This window comes from Heteronotia binoei, chromosome 14 (assembly GCF_032191835.1).
Source record: "Heteronotia binoei isolate CCM8104 ecotype False Entrance Well chromosome 14, APGP_CSIRO_Hbin_v1, whole genome shotgun sequence".
NCBI classification, from domain to species: Eukaryota; Metazoa; Chordata; class Lepidosauria; order Squamata; family Gekkonidae; genus Heteronotia; species Heteronotia binoei.
The window spans coordinates 53,155,930-53,173,841 of record NC_083236.1 but is presented as its reverse complement, the minus strand read 5'-3'; the positions used below and the strand labels follow the sequence as shown (position 1 = coordinate 53,173,841).

At 45.1% G+C, this 17,912-nt stretch overlaps 1 protein-coding gene across 4 annotated transcripts in view; it reads right to left on the bottom strand.

The window, feature by feature from the left end:
* The window catches only part of PHKB (phosphorylase kinase regulatory subunit beta), a 220,019-nt gene that overhangs the window by 83,191 nt on the left and 118,916 nt on the right, over positions 1–17,912 (bottom strand). For all 4 annotated transcript variants that reach the window (XM_060253754.1, XM_060253753.1, XM_060253751.1 and 1 more), the window contains 3 exons: positions 14,108–14,185; positions 7,402–7,560; positions 6,209–6,303 (listed from right to left, as the gene is read on the bottom strand). In XM_060253754.1, the coding sequence (XP_060109737.1) occupies positions 6,209–6,303; positions 7,402–7,560; positions 14,108–14,185 (332 nt within the window). The remainder of the gene's footprint in view (positions 1–6,208; positions 6,304–7,401; positions 7,561–14,107; positions 14,186–17,912) is intronic.

Here is a 17,912-nt window from a genome sequence, read left to right as displayed (position 1 = left end):
CCCGCTACCCATGCTTTTCCAGCAGATGGACGGGGGGCCCATGAGGGGAGAGCCATGTAAGCTAGAAACGCAGGCGGTCCCCGTTGGGACCGAAGAGCATTGGGGGATCGAAACTTTTGTAATTGCCCCCTCTTGCTCGTTTGATGTGGTGATGGGCTCGGGTTGGCTCGCCCGCCACCAGCCAGACATAAGGTGGGAGGAGCAGATCGTCCGATTCCCGGACTGGAGGTGCGAACACCACCATTGGCGCCCCGAGTGGGGGCCGCATCCGCCTCCCCGGAATGAGCGAGCCTGCCTCACCCTCGAGGAGGTCGCCTCGATCCCCAAAGAATACCGGGACTTAAAACTGGCCTTTAGTGAGAAGGAGGCGGATGAGTTACCACCTCACCGCCCCACGGACTGTGCAATCGAACTGATCCCGGGGCAGCAACTGCCAAAAGCGAAACTGTACTCCATGGGTTGGGCGGAGAAAGCGGAACTCCGCAAATTTTTGGACAAAAACCTGAAGCGGGGGTTCATACGACCGGCAACAGCCCCCCATGCCGCCCCCGTCCTCTTCAGAAAGAAAAAGGATGGGTCGCTTAGACTTTGCACAGATTTTCGCTCGATAAACGGGATTTCGATGTCTAATGCCTACCCGATCCCATTGATTAAGGACCTATTGAATACTGTGGCCACAGGGAAAATATTCACAAAACTCGACCTCCGAGACGCGTACTTCCGAGTCCGCATCAGGGAGGGGGACGAGTGGAAGACCGCGTTCAATACCCCGCTAGGACAATTTGAGTACTTGGTTATGCCTTTCGGGCTACAGGGGGCCCCTGGGGTATTCATGAACTTTATCAACGAGGTTCTGCGAGAGTTCCTGTTTAAGGGGGTGGTGGTGTACCTTGATGACATCATTATCTATTCGCCAGATCTCAAGTCACATGTACCACTAGTCAGAAAAGTGTTGAGCACCCTGTGCAAGCACAAGTTGTATGCCAAACTATCAAAATGTGAATTTCACAAGACTGAACTAGACTATCTAGGCTTCCGAGTATCGGGGGAAGGGTTGTCAATGGACCCAGCAAAGGTTCAAGCGGTGCTAGACTGGGAGCCCCCACGAACCCGCAAACAGCTCCAAAGTTTTCTCGGGTTCGCAAATTTTTACCGCGACTTCATAAAGGGGTTCGCCACCATCATGTTACCCCTTACGGAGCTCCTTAAAACAAAGGGGAAGGGGGCAGAGGCAAAAAAGCCGGGCGCGCGCCTAACGTGGACGCCCGAGTGTCAAAAAGCCTTTACAGAATTGAAACGCCTCTTCACCTCGGAGCCCGTGTTGGCCCACCCTGACGAGTTAAAACCTTTCGTGGTTCAATGTGATGCTTCCGACGCCGCCGTCGGAGCCATATTAATGCAAAGGGGGGACAACGGGGTTCTGCGCCCCTGCGCCTACATTTCACGAAAGTTCTCGAACGAGCAGAAAAATTGGTCAGTGTGGGACAAGGAGGCTTTTGCAGTCATGTTTGCCTTGAAAACCTGGCGCTCCTGGCTTGAAGGGGCCAGAGTCCCATTTGAAATCTGGACTGACCACAAAAATCTCGAGGCATTGACCGGGCGCCGCAAAATGACTGCAAAACAAATCCGGTGGGCTGGGTTTTTCGCCAAATTCGACTTTGTACTGAAACACATCCCAGGTACCAAGAATTTCTTGGCGGACGCCCTCTCCCGCCTGCCACAGCATGAGAGCCTCCGCGAGGAGGTGGTGGACTCCCTTATCCCCCCTTCGGCCATCGCGGGGGGGGTCACCACCCGCTCCGGGAAGAGGATCGGTCCCCCGGAGCCAGACCTCTTGTCTCAGTTAGTTGCGGAGACTGCTCGGGAAGCAGACCAACCACCGAACCTCCGTAAAAGCGAGGACGGCCTCCTGTTGCACAACGAAAAGATCTATGTGCCCTCCTCCCTCCGCAAGCAGATTTTAGAGCATTGTCATTCCAGCCGCCTGGCGGGCCATTTCGGCTATGTCAAAACCCTCAACCTCCTTACCCGACAGTTTTGGTGGCCTAGGCTCAAAAGAGACGTCTCCGAATTCGTCCTCTCATGTCCCACCTGTCTGATGGCTAAACGAAGAGGGGGTAAACCTCCCGGCCACCTAGTGCCCCTCCCAACAGCCACCCGGCCTTGGTCGGTAGTGTCTATGGATTTCATTGTGGAGCTCCCGCCGTCGCAGGGCAAAACTGTTATTTTGGTAGTGGTCGATACATTCTCCAAACAAGCCCACTTCATCCCCTGCAAGCAGCTCCCCACGGCTAAAAAACTTGCCCAACTTTTCTTTACACACATTGTACGCCTACACTCGTTCCCAGACAAGGTCATTAGCGACCGCGGGACGCAGTTCGTTGCCAACTTCTGGCGGGAGTTTTGCAAACTTGCGGGTATTGAGCAGGGCCTCAGCTCAGCCTACCACCCCCAGTCGGACGGACAGACGGAGAGGGTTAATAGCCTTCTAGAACAGTACCTCCGCTGTTTCATTAACTTCCAACAGTCCAACTGGGTGGACCTACTCCCATTCGCTGAATACGGCTACAACAACAGCCTTCACAGCTCTACTAAAACCTCTCCTTTCCAAATCATAAATGGCTATGAGGGCAAGCCTTTCCCAACGCTTCCCCTCCCTGCCACCCCCTCAGAACCCACATCGTGCCAACAATGGTGGGAAGGCCTTCGGGAGAGCTGGAAGGGAATTCAGGAGAACCTGGAGGAAGCGAAAAAGGCTTACAAAAAACAGTTTGATAAAAAACACTCTCCTGAATGGGAATTGAGAGTGGGAGACACTGTCTTTTTGTCCACAAAAAACCTCCCCCTTCCTCAGCCCTGCCGCAAACTTGCGTTGAAGTTTCTTGGGCCTTTTAGGATCAAACGAGTAATCAATAAGGTGACTGCAGAACTCGAGCTGCCCAAGTCTCTAAGCAAAATCCATCCTGTTTTTCATTGCAGCTTACTCCGGAAAGACCCTGGTGCCACGTCCTTCCATCCCAGGGCTCCGCCGCCCCCTCCGACGACAGTGAGGGGTCAGAGTCACCATGAAGTCCACGAAATCCTGGACTCCAAAGTCAAACGGGGGAAACTGTATTACTTAATCAGGTGGAAGCACTTCCCCCCGAGCTGTGATGAATGGGTCGAGTCTCAGAACGTAGCTGCGCCGCAATTGTTAAAAAAGTTTCACCTGCTGTACCCGCACAAGCCCAAGCCGCCACCCCCCGGGGGAGGGCGCTTAGGGGGGGCAGTATGTCAGAACTTGTAACTTTATTATTGCTAGCTTAATGTAGAACCAGTATAATTGATGGTTGGCGAGTATGCATAGAGTGGACCTGAGCGTTGAACCAGACCGACCCCATATTGTAACCTTTCTTAACCTGAAGTGCCTGAGTAGTAGTTAACCCTGCCCCGATGGTATCCAAAGTATTTGGGGGCTGTAGACTGAATAATGTTGTATCTCTGTACTTTCTCACACTGACACCCTTTGAAGCCGAATCGTGTGGCCTTCAGAGTAAGGAGGCAACGTCTTTGCTGATAGCACTGGTGGGAAGACAGATGTGCCTGTAACGGTGTGAATTAAAGCTTTGTGGGTTGTTTGTTTTACTATATAAAACTGGGCCAGTGCTGGCTCTCGCCATCACTGTTATCTTGTACCTTGTATCTAACAGTTCTTAGTTCTCTCTAATAAAATCCTAGCTTGGAAACTAAGTATGGGATCTGCCTGGAGTTCTTAAGTTCTGACACTTAGAGAGGGGAAGGACCTTGATCGGGTATGATGCTCTGCAGTCCACCTTCCAGTGGAGAGCCAGTTTGGGGTAGTGGTTAAGAGTGCAGACTCTAACCTGGACAACCAGGTTTGATTCCCCACTCCTCCTCCACATGCAGCGCTGGGTGACCTTGGGCAAGCCACAGTTCTCTCAGAGCTCTCCTACCTACCTTACAGGGTGTCTTTTGTGGGGAGAGGAAGAAGAGATGGTAAACTGCTTTGAGACTCCGTGTGAAGGGCAGGATCTAAATCCCTCTTCTTCTTCTTTTTCCAAAGCAACCAATTGAATAGATGGACGGACAGATGGATAAGTGCTTTATGTAGTGTGGAAATCAGTTGCAATTCCAGATCTCCAGCCCTCACCTGAAGGTCAACAACCCTACCACAAAGTGAAGTTTCCCCAGTGTAGTGGGGGGGGGGGAGAAGGCCAGTTGTCTCTATCCAGGGAGCAGCTGCCTTGCTGGGTGGGGGAGGAAGGGAGAGAAGAGGGCTCAGCTTCAGAAAAGTCTTGTAGACAAGACTTTCCTGAAGTCTTGCCTACAATCCGAATCAAAAAGTAGAAATGAACTGCAGAGGCATATGAATTTAATTTCCCCCCCAAATGTGCAATGGTGACATAGGCTACTCAGAGCCGTAAATGGAAAGGGACACAAAGTTCAAGAAAACCATACCGCCACCTCATCCTTCTCTTTATTACTTGAAATTATGACTTCCTCTGTTTAGGAGGGCTTAACACAGTATAAAAGATAAAGTGGCTGAGGAGTTGTGGCTGGCATCTTTTACAACCCGCTCAAGATGGATGTCTGAAAGGCGCTTTGTTGAGTGACGGACTGAGCTCACTGAACGCATCTGACCCCCACACCATCTCTGCCTACTTCAGATGTTTTGCCTGTTTTATTATGCACTGGGGTGTTTTTATATAACAAGCTCATTAATAAAATGAATAACCTGCAGGATGCTCTCTCCATCTCCTGAGCTGAGACCGAGCCATTTCACCTTGACTCAAGCTCTAGGTGTGATTATCTCACTGCTTTAAGATCCACTTAGTTGTTCTTTGACCTGATAACAGAACCTGATTAAGCTGCTGAAACTGGCTTAAGCCAGCCTCCTCAGTAGCCCAAATAAACTTTGCATCAGAAGCCATGCTTCTTAACGTGCTTGGGCACTGCTGGTTTCTATCTCCAGGTATGCACTCCGTTGCTTTCCACACCTGTTCCTTCAAACTCTGCAACAAAGGTAGATTTGAAGTTACCTTACACAAAGGCTGATTCTGCACTCACCTTGCTCCGGGGCAGGCTTCCGTTTCTGTGCAGAGCAAGCTGGCGATTTCACACCAGTTGCTCCGTGTTACCATTTTGCGCGGGGCAAACCCGCAATTTGCCGAACCGCATTGTAAACTTGCTTTTTCAGGTTTACACTGCAGGGTGGCAAATCGTGAGTTTGCCCCGCACAAAATGGCGGCGTGGAGCAACTGGTGCAAAATAGCCAGCTTGCTCCGTGCAGAAACGGAAGCCTGCCCCAGCACATCTGTTCTGACAGCAAAAACATCAATGAGCAATTTAACAACAGACCCTTTAATCTGTAAGGAATATACAGCTGCACAGATTCCTGAAGCCCTATTACAGCTTCAACACATTATGTACTTGTAAGGAACATTCGATGACAGTATCTTAGTAAGCCCTGTGGCAAAGTGGTAGAGCATCTGCTTTGCATGCAGAAGGACCTCCTATAAAATAAATAGGTTCAGGTAAGCAGGTGATGTGAAAGAGACCTTGGAGAGCCAATGCCAGCCAGCTGCAACAGACAATACTGACCTTGATGGACCAACGTTGTGTGTGTCCGTGTATATGCAAAGCGCCATCAAATCTTAGCTGACTTAAGGCAACGCTGTGGGGTTTTCAAGCAAGAGATATTCGTAGGTAATTTGCCATTGCCTTTGTGGTCTCCCATCCAAATACTAACCAGATCCTGCTTAGTTTCCAAGATCTGATGAGACTGGGTTTGCCTAGGCAAGGGGTGGCCAAACTTGCTTAACGTAAGAGCCGCATAGAATAAATGTCAAATGTGTGAGAGCTGCAAGACATGAACATCAGATGTTGGAGGGAGGGAAAGAAGGACAGAAGGCAAACAGCTGAAGGGAGGGAAAGGTGGAAGGAAAGCAACTTTAATTTTCAATGCATTCTCCATGCTGCCGGCTGGCTTAGAAAAGTGATTTAAGGATGCCTTTTCCAAGCTGGCCAACGGGGCAGTGGGGGCTTCACACACAATATGTGTGAAAGAGCCACAGTTTGGCCACCCCGGTCTAGGCCATCCAGGTTAGTGGGATGGCCAAATGGTCTGATGCAAAAGGAGGCAGCTTCGTGTGTGTTTGTTTCCCAACATCAATTAACAAAAAGCCATCTTAGTAAAAGGCACTCATACCTGATTTGAGTATCTCATGCTAACGTTGCGTTGATCTTGGGAAGGTATGTAACGCTTCACCGGGTCGATATCTTTAGCGCTTACTAAACCGTCAACTGGAAAATAAACCGCCGCCAATTAATCACTTTACCTATTAAGCTGAAAGCATTTAGCACTCATTTATCATTAATTTGTTGTAGGGACAAGCAAAAGAATGGCAAGCAAAAGGATGGGTTTAAACGAGAATACAGATGTAAACTCAACTGCAGGAAGTCTCCCTTAAAAATCAGACCAGATTAAAACATGGATATTTTTCTTGGAGGAGGTAATGGGTTGCTCTCTGGGCTGATTAATGTGACTGCATATATTATTTATTCATTTATTTTTATTTACGTACTTCATTTATACTCTGCCTTTCTCTCCGATGGGGACGCAAAGTGGCTTACATAATTCTCATCCATTTTAATCTCACAGCAATCCTATGAGGCAAGTTAGGATGGCTGAAGGTCACCCAGCAATTTCCCAGTATGGCGGACTCTAATGGTGGACTCCAGGGCTTTTTTTGTAGCAGGAACTCTTTTGCATATTAGGCCACACACCCCTGATATAGCCAATCCTCCTGGAGCTTACAGGAGGCCCTGTACGAAGAGCCTTTAAGCTCTTGGAGGATTGGCTGCATCAGCGGGCCTAATATGCAAAGGAGTTCCTGCTACAAAAAAAGCCCTGGTGGACTCTAATCTGGAGAACTGGGTTTGATTCCTCACTCCTTCTCCACATGAAGCCTGCTGGAGGTCCTTGGGCCATCACAGTTCTCTCAGAACTCTCTCAGTCCCACCTGCCTCACAAGGTGCCTGCTGTGGGGAGAGGAAGGGAAGGTGATTGTAAGCCACTTTGAGACTCCCAGATCCCAAGTCGATGCCGTTCAATTTTCTTATAACTGCAGCTAATGAGAAATTCAGTCAAGGCAGATGACTCATTCCAATCAAAACAGGTTCAGTGTATACACAACAGGAAGAATCACTTCAGAACCCATCAGAACTGGCCCAACAACTGAAATCCAGACACGAGGAGCGCTTTTTCATGTGGCCTGCAAAATTCACAATGGTGTATGAATCGAACTTCAGGAAACAACTCATTTCTAATAATTTGATGTCTGAGGCATGGAATGAGAACATGCCTCTTCCAAGCCTGCTCTCCCACCGCTTCCTACTTACCAAGAAGTTTTGCGATGACATAAAGGGCTTGTCCCCACAAAAAGAGCTTCCCATCCCGCCCGTGGTTGCTAGGAAATCGTTTCTGGCTGCCAGGGTTTTTCTTTTCCAGTTCCACAAAGTCTGCTGGCACATAGTAGTACTTAGGCACAACAGGATAGCCTGTGGAATTTCAGAAGACAACGTTAAAGCTATAAGAGATGATATTAAAATGAGAAGAACACCGTTCCTGTGGGTAGATGAAGGAAACGTTTGCTAGCTGTTATTCCCAGTTCTCATTCCAGGCCTCAGTCAGCCAATAACACAAACTGCTGGCTTGAACGTGGGTTGATTTATGTCTCATTCTTTGACCGAACAGATGCACTCTCTGTTATCTGTTTGGGGGGGGGGGGGGCGCGGAATATGTAGTAATTTTTGACAGATGAAAAATGGCAATTAGAAGTACTGTTGTTTCATGCCACAGAACAGGAAAAGTGCATTGAGTATCGAGTCATTTAACTAGAGCAACTGCTTTTGGTAATGCATAGGGCTGCCAATCTCCCGTTGGGAAGAAGAAGACATTGGATTTATATTCCGCCCTCCACTCAAGAGTCTCAGAGCAGCTCACAATCTCCTTTATCTTCCTCCCCCACAACAAACACCCTGTAAGGTGGGTGGGGCTGAGAGGGCTTTCACAGAAGCTGCCCTTTCAAGGACAACTCCTACGAGAGCTATGGTTGACCCAAGGCCATTCCAGCAGGTGCAACTGGAGGAGTGGGGAATCAAACCCGGTTCTCCCAGATAGGAGTCCACACAATTAACCACTACACCAAACACAACCACGAAGGTTATAGTGACCCAATAATGAAATGATATTAAAGTACAATAATCATAATATACACAAAGTACAGTTGAAATCATAAAGAACATGGAGTCCCAATGTGCAGGGAGTCAACTTGAAACATCCTGCTTCCATCTTTCTTCAAGCATGGGGTGCTCCTTCCATAACAGTTATATGAAAAACAACAATGATTCATCCAACGTATCCATTCATCCAATTCATCCAACTGCAAATAACATAAACACTTTCATAAAAGCACTACAAAGTTTCCAAAGTTCATTGAGCCTGTATGAGCATTGTGCCTGCTTTGAACTTTGGAAACTTTGTAGTGCCTTTATGAAAGTGTTTATATTATTTGCAGTTATGAGACGCGTGGTTGTCATATAATCAACCATTAAAAATACAAAGTGGCAAAACAGAATTGAAAACTGCTGAAGAGCAGAATAATAAATATGATTGGTTCCAAATGCAACAAATAAAGAGCTTGGTGGAGAATGATATTAAAACGGAAGGAATAAAAAAAGAGCAAACAGAAATGGAAAGAGTTCTGCTTGGAGACAATGAAAAATTAATTTCAAAACTATATAAATTACTTTTAAAATGGTCTACAGAAGATGAAGTAGTGAAATCTCAAATTATTAAGTGGGCAATAAATGTAAATAAAGAAATACAGATGGAAACTTGGGAATATTTGTGGAAGAACTCTATGAAGCTTTCGACATGTCATAGTATTAAAGAGAACTGTTTTAAAATGGTATATAGATGGTATATGACTCCTAAAAAGTTGGCAAAGATGAACAATAAGATGCCAGACAGATGTTGGAAATGTAAAAAACATGAAGGTTCTTTCTACCATATGTGGTGGACTTGTGAAAGAGCAAAAAAGTATTGGCAGATGATTCAACAAGAAATTTCTAGGATCTTGGGATATGAATTTAAGAAAATTGCAGAGACTTTTCTGTTGGGATTACAAATCGAAAAATTTCCAAAAGAAGATAGAACTATAATTTGGTACTTGCTTTCAGCTGCTAGGACATTATATGCGCAGTTGTGGAAGCAAGAAAAAAATACCAGAGAAATGGGCTTGGATTGTAAAAGTGACATGGAGTGAAATGGACAAATTAACAAGAATTTTAAGAGACTATGACTTAGAAGTTTTTAAGATGGAGTGGGAAAAGTTCAGAAGATATGTAGAAAAAGAGTGGAAAATAAAAGGACATTGGACAATTTTTGATAATGATTAAGTCTTAGAAGGAAGAAGAATGTAAATATTTGTTTTTATTAGTTAAGGGTACCTTTTAATATTAGTATTATAAGTAAATAACACCGGCGGGGGTCAAGTAACGGGGGGAGGGGTGGTTAGAAAGTAATATATGGGATAGATAAAAAGAAGTTATTAATGATGCAGGAATAAGATATTGTTACCATAGGTTACTAAATAAAAATTGTTTTAACCAACAAGCATGGGGTGCTCCTTCCACAATACAAAAAGTTCCTACTTCAAAAAACTTAACAATGATTCATCCGACGCATCTGATAACTGCAAATAATATAAACACTTTCATAAAGGCACTACAAGTTTCCAAAAGTTCAAAGCAGGCACAATGCTCATACAGCCTCAATGAACTTTTGGAAACTTTGTAGTTCTTTTATGAAAGTGTTTATATTATCTGCAGTTATAAGACAGGTCGGATGAATCATTGTTAAGTTTTTTGAAGTAGGAACTTTTTATATAACTGTTATGGAAGGAGCACCCAATGCTTGAAGAAGGATGGAAGCAGGATGTTTCAAGTCGATTCCCCGCACATTGGGACTCCATGTTCTTTATGATTTCAATTGTACTTTGCGTATATTATGATTATTGTACTTTAACATCATTTCGTTATTGGGTCACTATAACCTTCGTGGTTGTGTTTGTTCTAATCCTGAAGTGACTTCTCTCTTGTTCTTGACTTAATCTCCAGTTGGGGGCAGGGGATCCCCCAGTTTGGAGGCCTTCCCCCGCTTCAGGGACATCAGGGGGAGAATGTCTGCTGGGTGCTCATTATATTCTATGGGGACCAATTCCCGTAGGGTATAATGGAGAATCGATCAGTGGGTATCTGGGGCTGTTTTTTGAGGTAGAGGCACCACATTTTCAGCATAGCATCTGGTATCTCTCCTCAAAACTTATCCCAAGTTTCAAAAAGATCGGACCACGGGGTCCAATTTTATGAGCCCCCTAAAAAGGTGCCGCTTTCCTTCATTATTTCCAAATGGAGGGAAGGCATTTAAAAGGTGTACGGTCCCTTTAAATGTGATAGCCAGAACTCCCTTTGGAGTTCAGTTGTGCTTGTTGCACCCTTGCTCCTGGTTCCACCCCCCAGAGTTCCCAGATATTTCTTGAGTCAGACCTGGCAACCATATTAATACACTGTCAAAACTCTGAACTTCACCTTCCACCTGAATTCGCATGACACGAGCTGTGTCATATCTAGCTACACCCCAATGCTGTTTTTAAAAAGCGAGAGCTCACATACAAAATCAAAAGTAATCCAGTCAAAGACATCATTATCTTGCATCTTGAACTTAAAAACATAAAGTGACGCTACATTAAAATAAAGAGTTTTACCTTAGTTCATTGCCTTTTGAGACCTTTTTTTTAAACAAAGTAGTTTATTATATATGTTTAATGAAATATAAATATTATTCTATAACAGCCCTTGGAAGTTAAATATACCACTGACACAGATTCTGGCTATAACAGGATAAGCAAACATCTTTTCATTACATGGTAAATCTCCCATAATATTATACAAAATGGCTGCATGGATTTAAAATGTCAAAGACAAGCCAACATTAAAAACCTCTGTGAGGAAAAACTGTCTTATTAATCTTCTGTAACTGCTTGGAAATATCCAGAAAGAAGATTAAGGGAGAGTTATCTGCAATGCAGATCACATTTGTGCGTGGTTACTCATAATGGGTTAATGAAAGCAACAAAACAGATGAGAAATTCGTAGTTTACAAATTGATTAACTAATGAGAATAAAGGACAGGTGAGTCAACTGTCATTTCAACAGACCAGAAGCTTGTTGATTCAGAACCCTGCATGAAAAAAAAAAAAGGTTTGAAATTGGAACTTGTGGGGGGGGGATGGTGGGAGGGCTTCTAATATCCTGGCCCCACTGGTGGACCTCCTGATGGCACCTGGCTTTTTTGGTCACTGTGACACAGAGTGTTGGACTGGATGGGCCATTGCCCTGATCCAACATGGCTTCTTTTATGTTCTTAAATGGAATTTATACCTTATCAAGCTGAAACAATTAATAGGTCATGACGATGGAAACGGCAGTAACTAATCAAGCAATGATACGGTTGCCAATCTCCAGATGGCGGCTGGAGATCTGGGGTTACAACTGATCTCCAGGCAAAAGAGATAATTTCACCTGGAGGAAATGGCCAATTTGGAAGGTGAACACTATGGTATTATACCCCACTGAAGCCCCTCCCTTCAATGCACCCTCCTCAGGCTCTGCCTTTAAAATCTCCAGGTATTTCCCAGTCTGAAACTGGCAACCCTATTATCCAAGCTGTCCAGAGGACTATGACCAAGAAAACTAGCCTGGGAAAGCTTAAAACGAGTAAGGTAGTGCCATACCAAATCTCTTTCCCAGACTGCTATTTAGCGTTGCCAATTCTGAGTTGGGATATTTCTGGAGATTTGAGGGTGGAGCCTGGGGAGGATGGAGTTTTGGGAGGAGCAGTGGAAAAGTGGGTCAAGCTGCCTGTACACCATTTGTAAAATGTATAACATTTGATAAAAAAATTACATACCATAAGCAAATTTTAAGACATTGTCTGAATGTCAGACTGCATAAAATATGTAAGAACATAAGAACATAAGAGAAGCCATGTTAGATCAGGCCAATGGCCCATCCAGTCCAACATTCTGTGTCACACAGCGGCCATATATATATATATATATATATATATATATATATATATATATATATATGTAAGCCATATATAGTTACTCATATTCATGTGATGGATTCACAATCCACATAAGGAAGACCCTATGCATTTCACCCCCTAGGGGCCTTCCTCAGTGGTCAATATACAATGTACAGAGACTCACATCCAAGGATAAAAAATAGAGAGCCAGGTATTGCTTCCTTTATGACATGTGGTGTGGTTACTACATATTATATTTTAAAAAGTGTCCGGATAGTCTGAAGACTTCCCCACACATCAAAGGATTCACCTTATGTGGAGTATCAAGTGTCACTGGATGTGACGTAACACCATCAAAAGTAGTTTTGGGAGGAGCCTCAGGATATAATGCCATACAGCCCACCCTCCAAAACGTCCATTTTCTCTATGGGAACCGATCAGTTATAAATTCCAGGAGATCTCCAGGTCCCACCTGGAGCTCAGCGACCCTACTGCTAATATCAACAGCCTCTGAAGCATGGGAAAGACGAGTACTACTTTTTTCAGTGGTTTACAAAGAATACTGAACAAATAGACAAAGGGCTTTCAAAAGCTGAACGAGAGGACTGGTTCCCTTCCCAGCTTGGAAAGGTTATGGCAGAAACCAGCAGCAGAAGATGCAAGCCAACGGAAGGGAGAGAGAGAAGCCGCAATGTGTTCGACCAGAGCCAGGCAAGCAATGCAGCTGCTCTTTCACTATTTACGGGGCTAATTTAATCTGTGGCCTCTTTAGCTGGGGAGGGAGCTTAATCTGTAATCTTTCGGCCCTGGGTCTACAAAGGTGTGGGTCTAATTCACAATATGAAGCTCTTCCATTCGCTGATAAACAGGTTATTATTTTCATGAGCAGCCCAGTCTAGAAAACAAATGCTTTGGAAAAACCTTCCCCACGTTTTAAACCAGATGCTTTCGGATCAACAGGCTGGACTTCCCTAATGAGCAGTTATAAGGCTGTTCATCTAATTATGGGGAAAGTCTGGATGTAAATAACAGGGCTATGGGGCAGACGGGTGCTGGTTCCAATGGAAAGCTAACATTTAACCTCTCAGCCGCTCCTTCCCCAGATAATGAACTTTGGTTTTTTTGATGAGCTGTATTTTACTGGAGAGATTCATTAAGTGTTATGCTTGTATTCTGCCTTGGAGTTCTGCTCTTCTAAGAACAGGTAAGTCAATTTCTTGGGATTCTGTCTTCACTTGCTTCAGTTACCTGCAACCAGTGTTCCCTCTAAGCTGAGTTAGTGTGAGCTAGCTCACAGCTTTTAAAGCCTCTGGCTTACACAATTTTGTCTTAGCTCAAGGAAAATGGCCCCAAAGCAAACTTATGCAGTAGCTCACAACTTGAATAGGAACCCCATGGTGCAGAGTGGTAAGCTGCTGTACTGCACTCCAAGCTCTGCTCACGACCTGAGTTCGATCCCGGTGGAAGCTGGGTTCAGGTAGCCGGCTCAAGGTTGACTCAGCCTCCCATGCTTCTGAGTTTGATAAAATGAGTATGCAGCTTGCTGGGGGGAAAGTGTAGATGATTGGGGAAGGCAATGGCAAACCACCCCGTAACAAAAAAGTCAAGAAAACATACTGATGTGATGTCACCCTAGGCTGGGTAATGACCCAGTGCCTTTACCTTTTTACAACTTGAATGCCAGTAGTTCACAAAATAAATTTTTTGCTCACAAGACTCCACATCTTAGAGGGAGTATCATCTGTAACATAACAATTTCCCTGCCTACTTTTTGGGAAGTTCAGATTGGGGCTTAGAGCCACCAGTACTCTCCAGAGATGCAACAGATTTCCACCCGGGGAGCCTGGTCCCTTGCTCCTTCCCCACTGTGGCTCCAAATACTCCCTGGAATGGAATTTCCTTGCATCCACAGAAATCCCCCCATGCATCTAATGAAACCACATGTCGTATTACCTTCTGGGGTCTGCTGCAGCAAAGGATCCAGAAGCTGCTGATACTCTTTCACTTGCTCTGTGTTGCCTCTAAAAACTCCTAAAAAGCAAAAAAAAAGAAAAGAAAAGAAAAGGTAAATATTTGATCTTTAAAAAAAAAAAAAAAAACCTTTCTTCCACATGCACACTTGGGTTTATTTCTTTAGGTATTTATATCTTGCTTATATCCCCAGAGGAAACCCAAAGTGGCTTGCAAGATCAATCTCCCCTCCTCCATTTTATCCTTGTAACAACCACCCAGATTCTAGTCCAACAAGCTAATCACTGCACCACACTGGTATGGTGTGGTGTAGTGGTTAAGAGTGTCAAGTTTAGATCTGGAAGATGCAGCTTTGAATCCCCACTCGTGCCATGGAAGCCTGCTGGATGACCTTGGGCCAGTCACGCTCGCTAGGTCTAACCTACCTCACAGGGTCGTTGTGAGGATAAAATGGAGGAAAGTAGAAGGATGTGAGCCACTTGGGTCCCCATGGAAGAGACAGTTGGACTGATTTCGCACTAGGCTTGTTCCAGGCAGAGAGCCCCTTTGTTCCCAGAGCTTCTCTCAGTTTTCACACAAGCTGCCCCGGAGCTGTGAGCTGGCGCACCACTTTTCCACAGCAAGCGAGATCTTCTTACAAGCGGTTTCTGCTTGCTGCGGAAAAGCGGTGAGGCAACTCGCAGCTCCAGGGCAGCTTGTGCAAAAACCAAGACGCGCCGGGGGCAAAAGGGCTCTCCACCCAGAACAAGCCCTAGTGTGAAATCGGTCTGAGTGTATGAGCGAAGAAGATTATATTGGATTTATACTCTACTCTTCATTCTGAATCTCAAAGCGGTCACACTCTCCTTTACCTTCCCTCCCCCCACAACAGACACCCTGTGAGGTAGGTGGGGCTGAAAGAGGTCTCCCAGAAGCTGCTCTTTCAAGGACAACTCCTACGAGAGCTATTTCTGACCCAAGGCCATTCCAGCAGCTGCAAGTGGAGGAGCGGGGAATCAAGCCCGGTTCTCCCAGATAAGAGTTTGTGTGCTTAACCACTACACCAAATGGGCTCCCAATATTTCTATTGTATTTAATAAATAGAAAATAAATATGGAAGTACCAACTTAGTTTCAGATGTTTTTAGTCACAAAAAAAGGCAATGAGAGACCCCTTTCTCCACGGATGCATTCAGTCACAGAGATTTACAAGGATCCGTTTGGACCGTGCGCTATTTTTCTGTCCCACTACTCTAAAAATCCGTGAAGTCTGTTTCTAATGCATTGCTTTGATCTCCACTTCTTTAGTGTACTTTGGGCTGACAGTAATTTCCCTGGGAGACAGGGGTCTATGTAATGACAAATGGACTTCCAGCAGGCTGCTCCTATGATTACAGTGTTGTGGGCTTTGATCAGCCTGGCTTTCCTTTTATGACATTTGCAACAATTCACAGTTTTTCTGCTCTACCATTTTGTCTTCCCCATCTTATTCTTCTTCTCTGGTTCTTCTGTATACATTACCTTTAGGGCTGAGGTTGCAAACCTAAAATCATTTCTCTTTGGAGCAGGCGGTTTATAGATAGAATCATTCTCGCTAGTATTTACTGTACTATAGAATTTCTCTCTTTTGCTCCACAAATATACATCATCGGTATTCTGCTAGATCAGATTCAATGGTCTCTTTAGCCCAGTATTCTCCTTCAAAAAGTGGGCAGATGCCTCCATTTACTAATGGGGTGGGGGTACAAAGGCAGGGGTGGAATTCTAGCAGGAGCTCATTTGCATATTAGGCCACACACCCCTGATGTAGCCAATCCTCCGAGATCTTACAAAAAAGAGCCCTGTAAGTTTAGAGGATTGGCTACATTAGGGGTGTGTGGCCTAATACGCAAAGGAGCTCCTGCTAGAATTCCACTCCTGCACAAAGGTCTTATCATTCCCCATTCTTTGTCTACAACATCTGGCATCCAGAGGCCGACTGCCTCTGAACATGAAATCCCATTTAGGTGCAACAACTAATAAGCTGGCTCATACTGAATTAAGACCCATTGGTGAGGGGGAAACACTGAAACATATTCTTATTCTTTGTCCCCTCTATAAGGAAATTAGGGACAAGACAATTCTCCCTATTTTGGAACAGTATAAAGTGCTAACAGATAAGATATCTATGGGGAAACTGCTGGTTGATGAAATACCAGCAATCACTAGAGTGACAGCTAGGTTTTGTGCCCAAGTGATCAAACAGAAGAATAGTTTTAAATCACAGGAGTTTTCTCTTTTGCTGTAAACTTTGTGGAGCTATTACAGATAACTACTACTATCTATTAAAATTTTATCTACATTTTAATGTTGTTGTATTATATGGACATGTATTTTAGTAGTATACTTTTGACAGATTTGTACTTTTTATTACTTATAGATTTGTGCTTTTTACCTGGTCTATGACTGTTATAATAAACACCGACTGAATGACCCTTGGTCCATCAAGTTCAGTACTGTCTACTCAGACTATAAGTAGCTCTCCAGGATCTCAGGCAGAGGTCTAGCCCTTGGAACAGGGGAGGCATGGCACAGCAGAAAGGTTGAATGTCTGCCCATGGTGAGTACTGTGTTACAAGAAGGCAGGAAGCCTTAATTTTTAAGAAAGCTCCTGGGATCTCAATGTTTTATTTAAGAGATGGGAAGGGAAGGGCCATGGCTGTTTCAATAGCTCTGAAACCTATGTTGTCCTCATTGACACAGAGAAAAGAATGAAGTGTATATCCCTTTTTTGCTGTAAGAATGCCAAATGAAGAATTATATGAGCATTTTCTCATCTCTTAGCATTTCAGATGAGGCAGAGGTACTTGAGAAAGCGTCGTGCATGATAAATAAAACAACAACAGTGAAAAAAACCCAAGCGCTCACAGAGAAATCCAATTTTGGGAAGAATCTGCATGCCAGTTTTATCTTCATATAATTTTAACCATTTTAATGTTTGCAAAGGAGGACACGGCAGAGGTTTAGAAAGCTGCCAGTGGAGGATCCACAAGAGCTTGTGGGGGGGGGGGATCTCATTTCCCCTCCTTCACTATATCCCCTTCCCTGAAAGTCCCCATAGCCTCTCTGCTTCTCTCGTTTCGTTCTCTTCTTCCCACCAACCAGCCTACCTACCTTTATCTGCTTCTCTTCAGCTTTCCTCCTTCCCTCCCTAGCTGATACTACCTGGGAAAACTATGGACTGGTTGTGCAACGTTGGCTTCTAGACAGGGGCCAGTTGGATGGTGTGGGGAACCAAAAAGGACTTGAGGCGAGTGCCTCACTTTCCTCCATATCCTCTTCCCTGCTGTATTTCCTCTTTCCCTCCTCCTGGTAACCTCCACATCCTCACCACTTCCTGAATCCTTCTCTCTTTCCCACCCACCACCTTTTATTTAACCCCATCTTCAGCTATATTGCTTCTCAAGAAGGGAGATTTAAAGTAGCTCACATCATTCTCTTCCCATCCATTTTAGCCTCTACCAAGGAAGCCAGTTACACATTTTCAGCCTAGCCTGTTAGGCAATAGAGGGCCTCTCAGACTCTAGTCTGAAACGCTAACAACTATATCACACTGGCTTCCATGGGGTGGTTGCTGGTAAATATTAGCAAGCAACCAGGCCTGGGTTAGTCATGTAAGTCACATGCAGGTCTGGTGCTAGGGCTGTGCGCGCCCCAGACTGGCACTTGCCCTGCCCCCCCACGCCTGTCCCCCCACGCCCCCGCCTTTGGGGAGGAAGGGTGTGGCGGTGCAGCAGGAGAGGGCAGAGTAGACTCCAGCAGAGCCACAC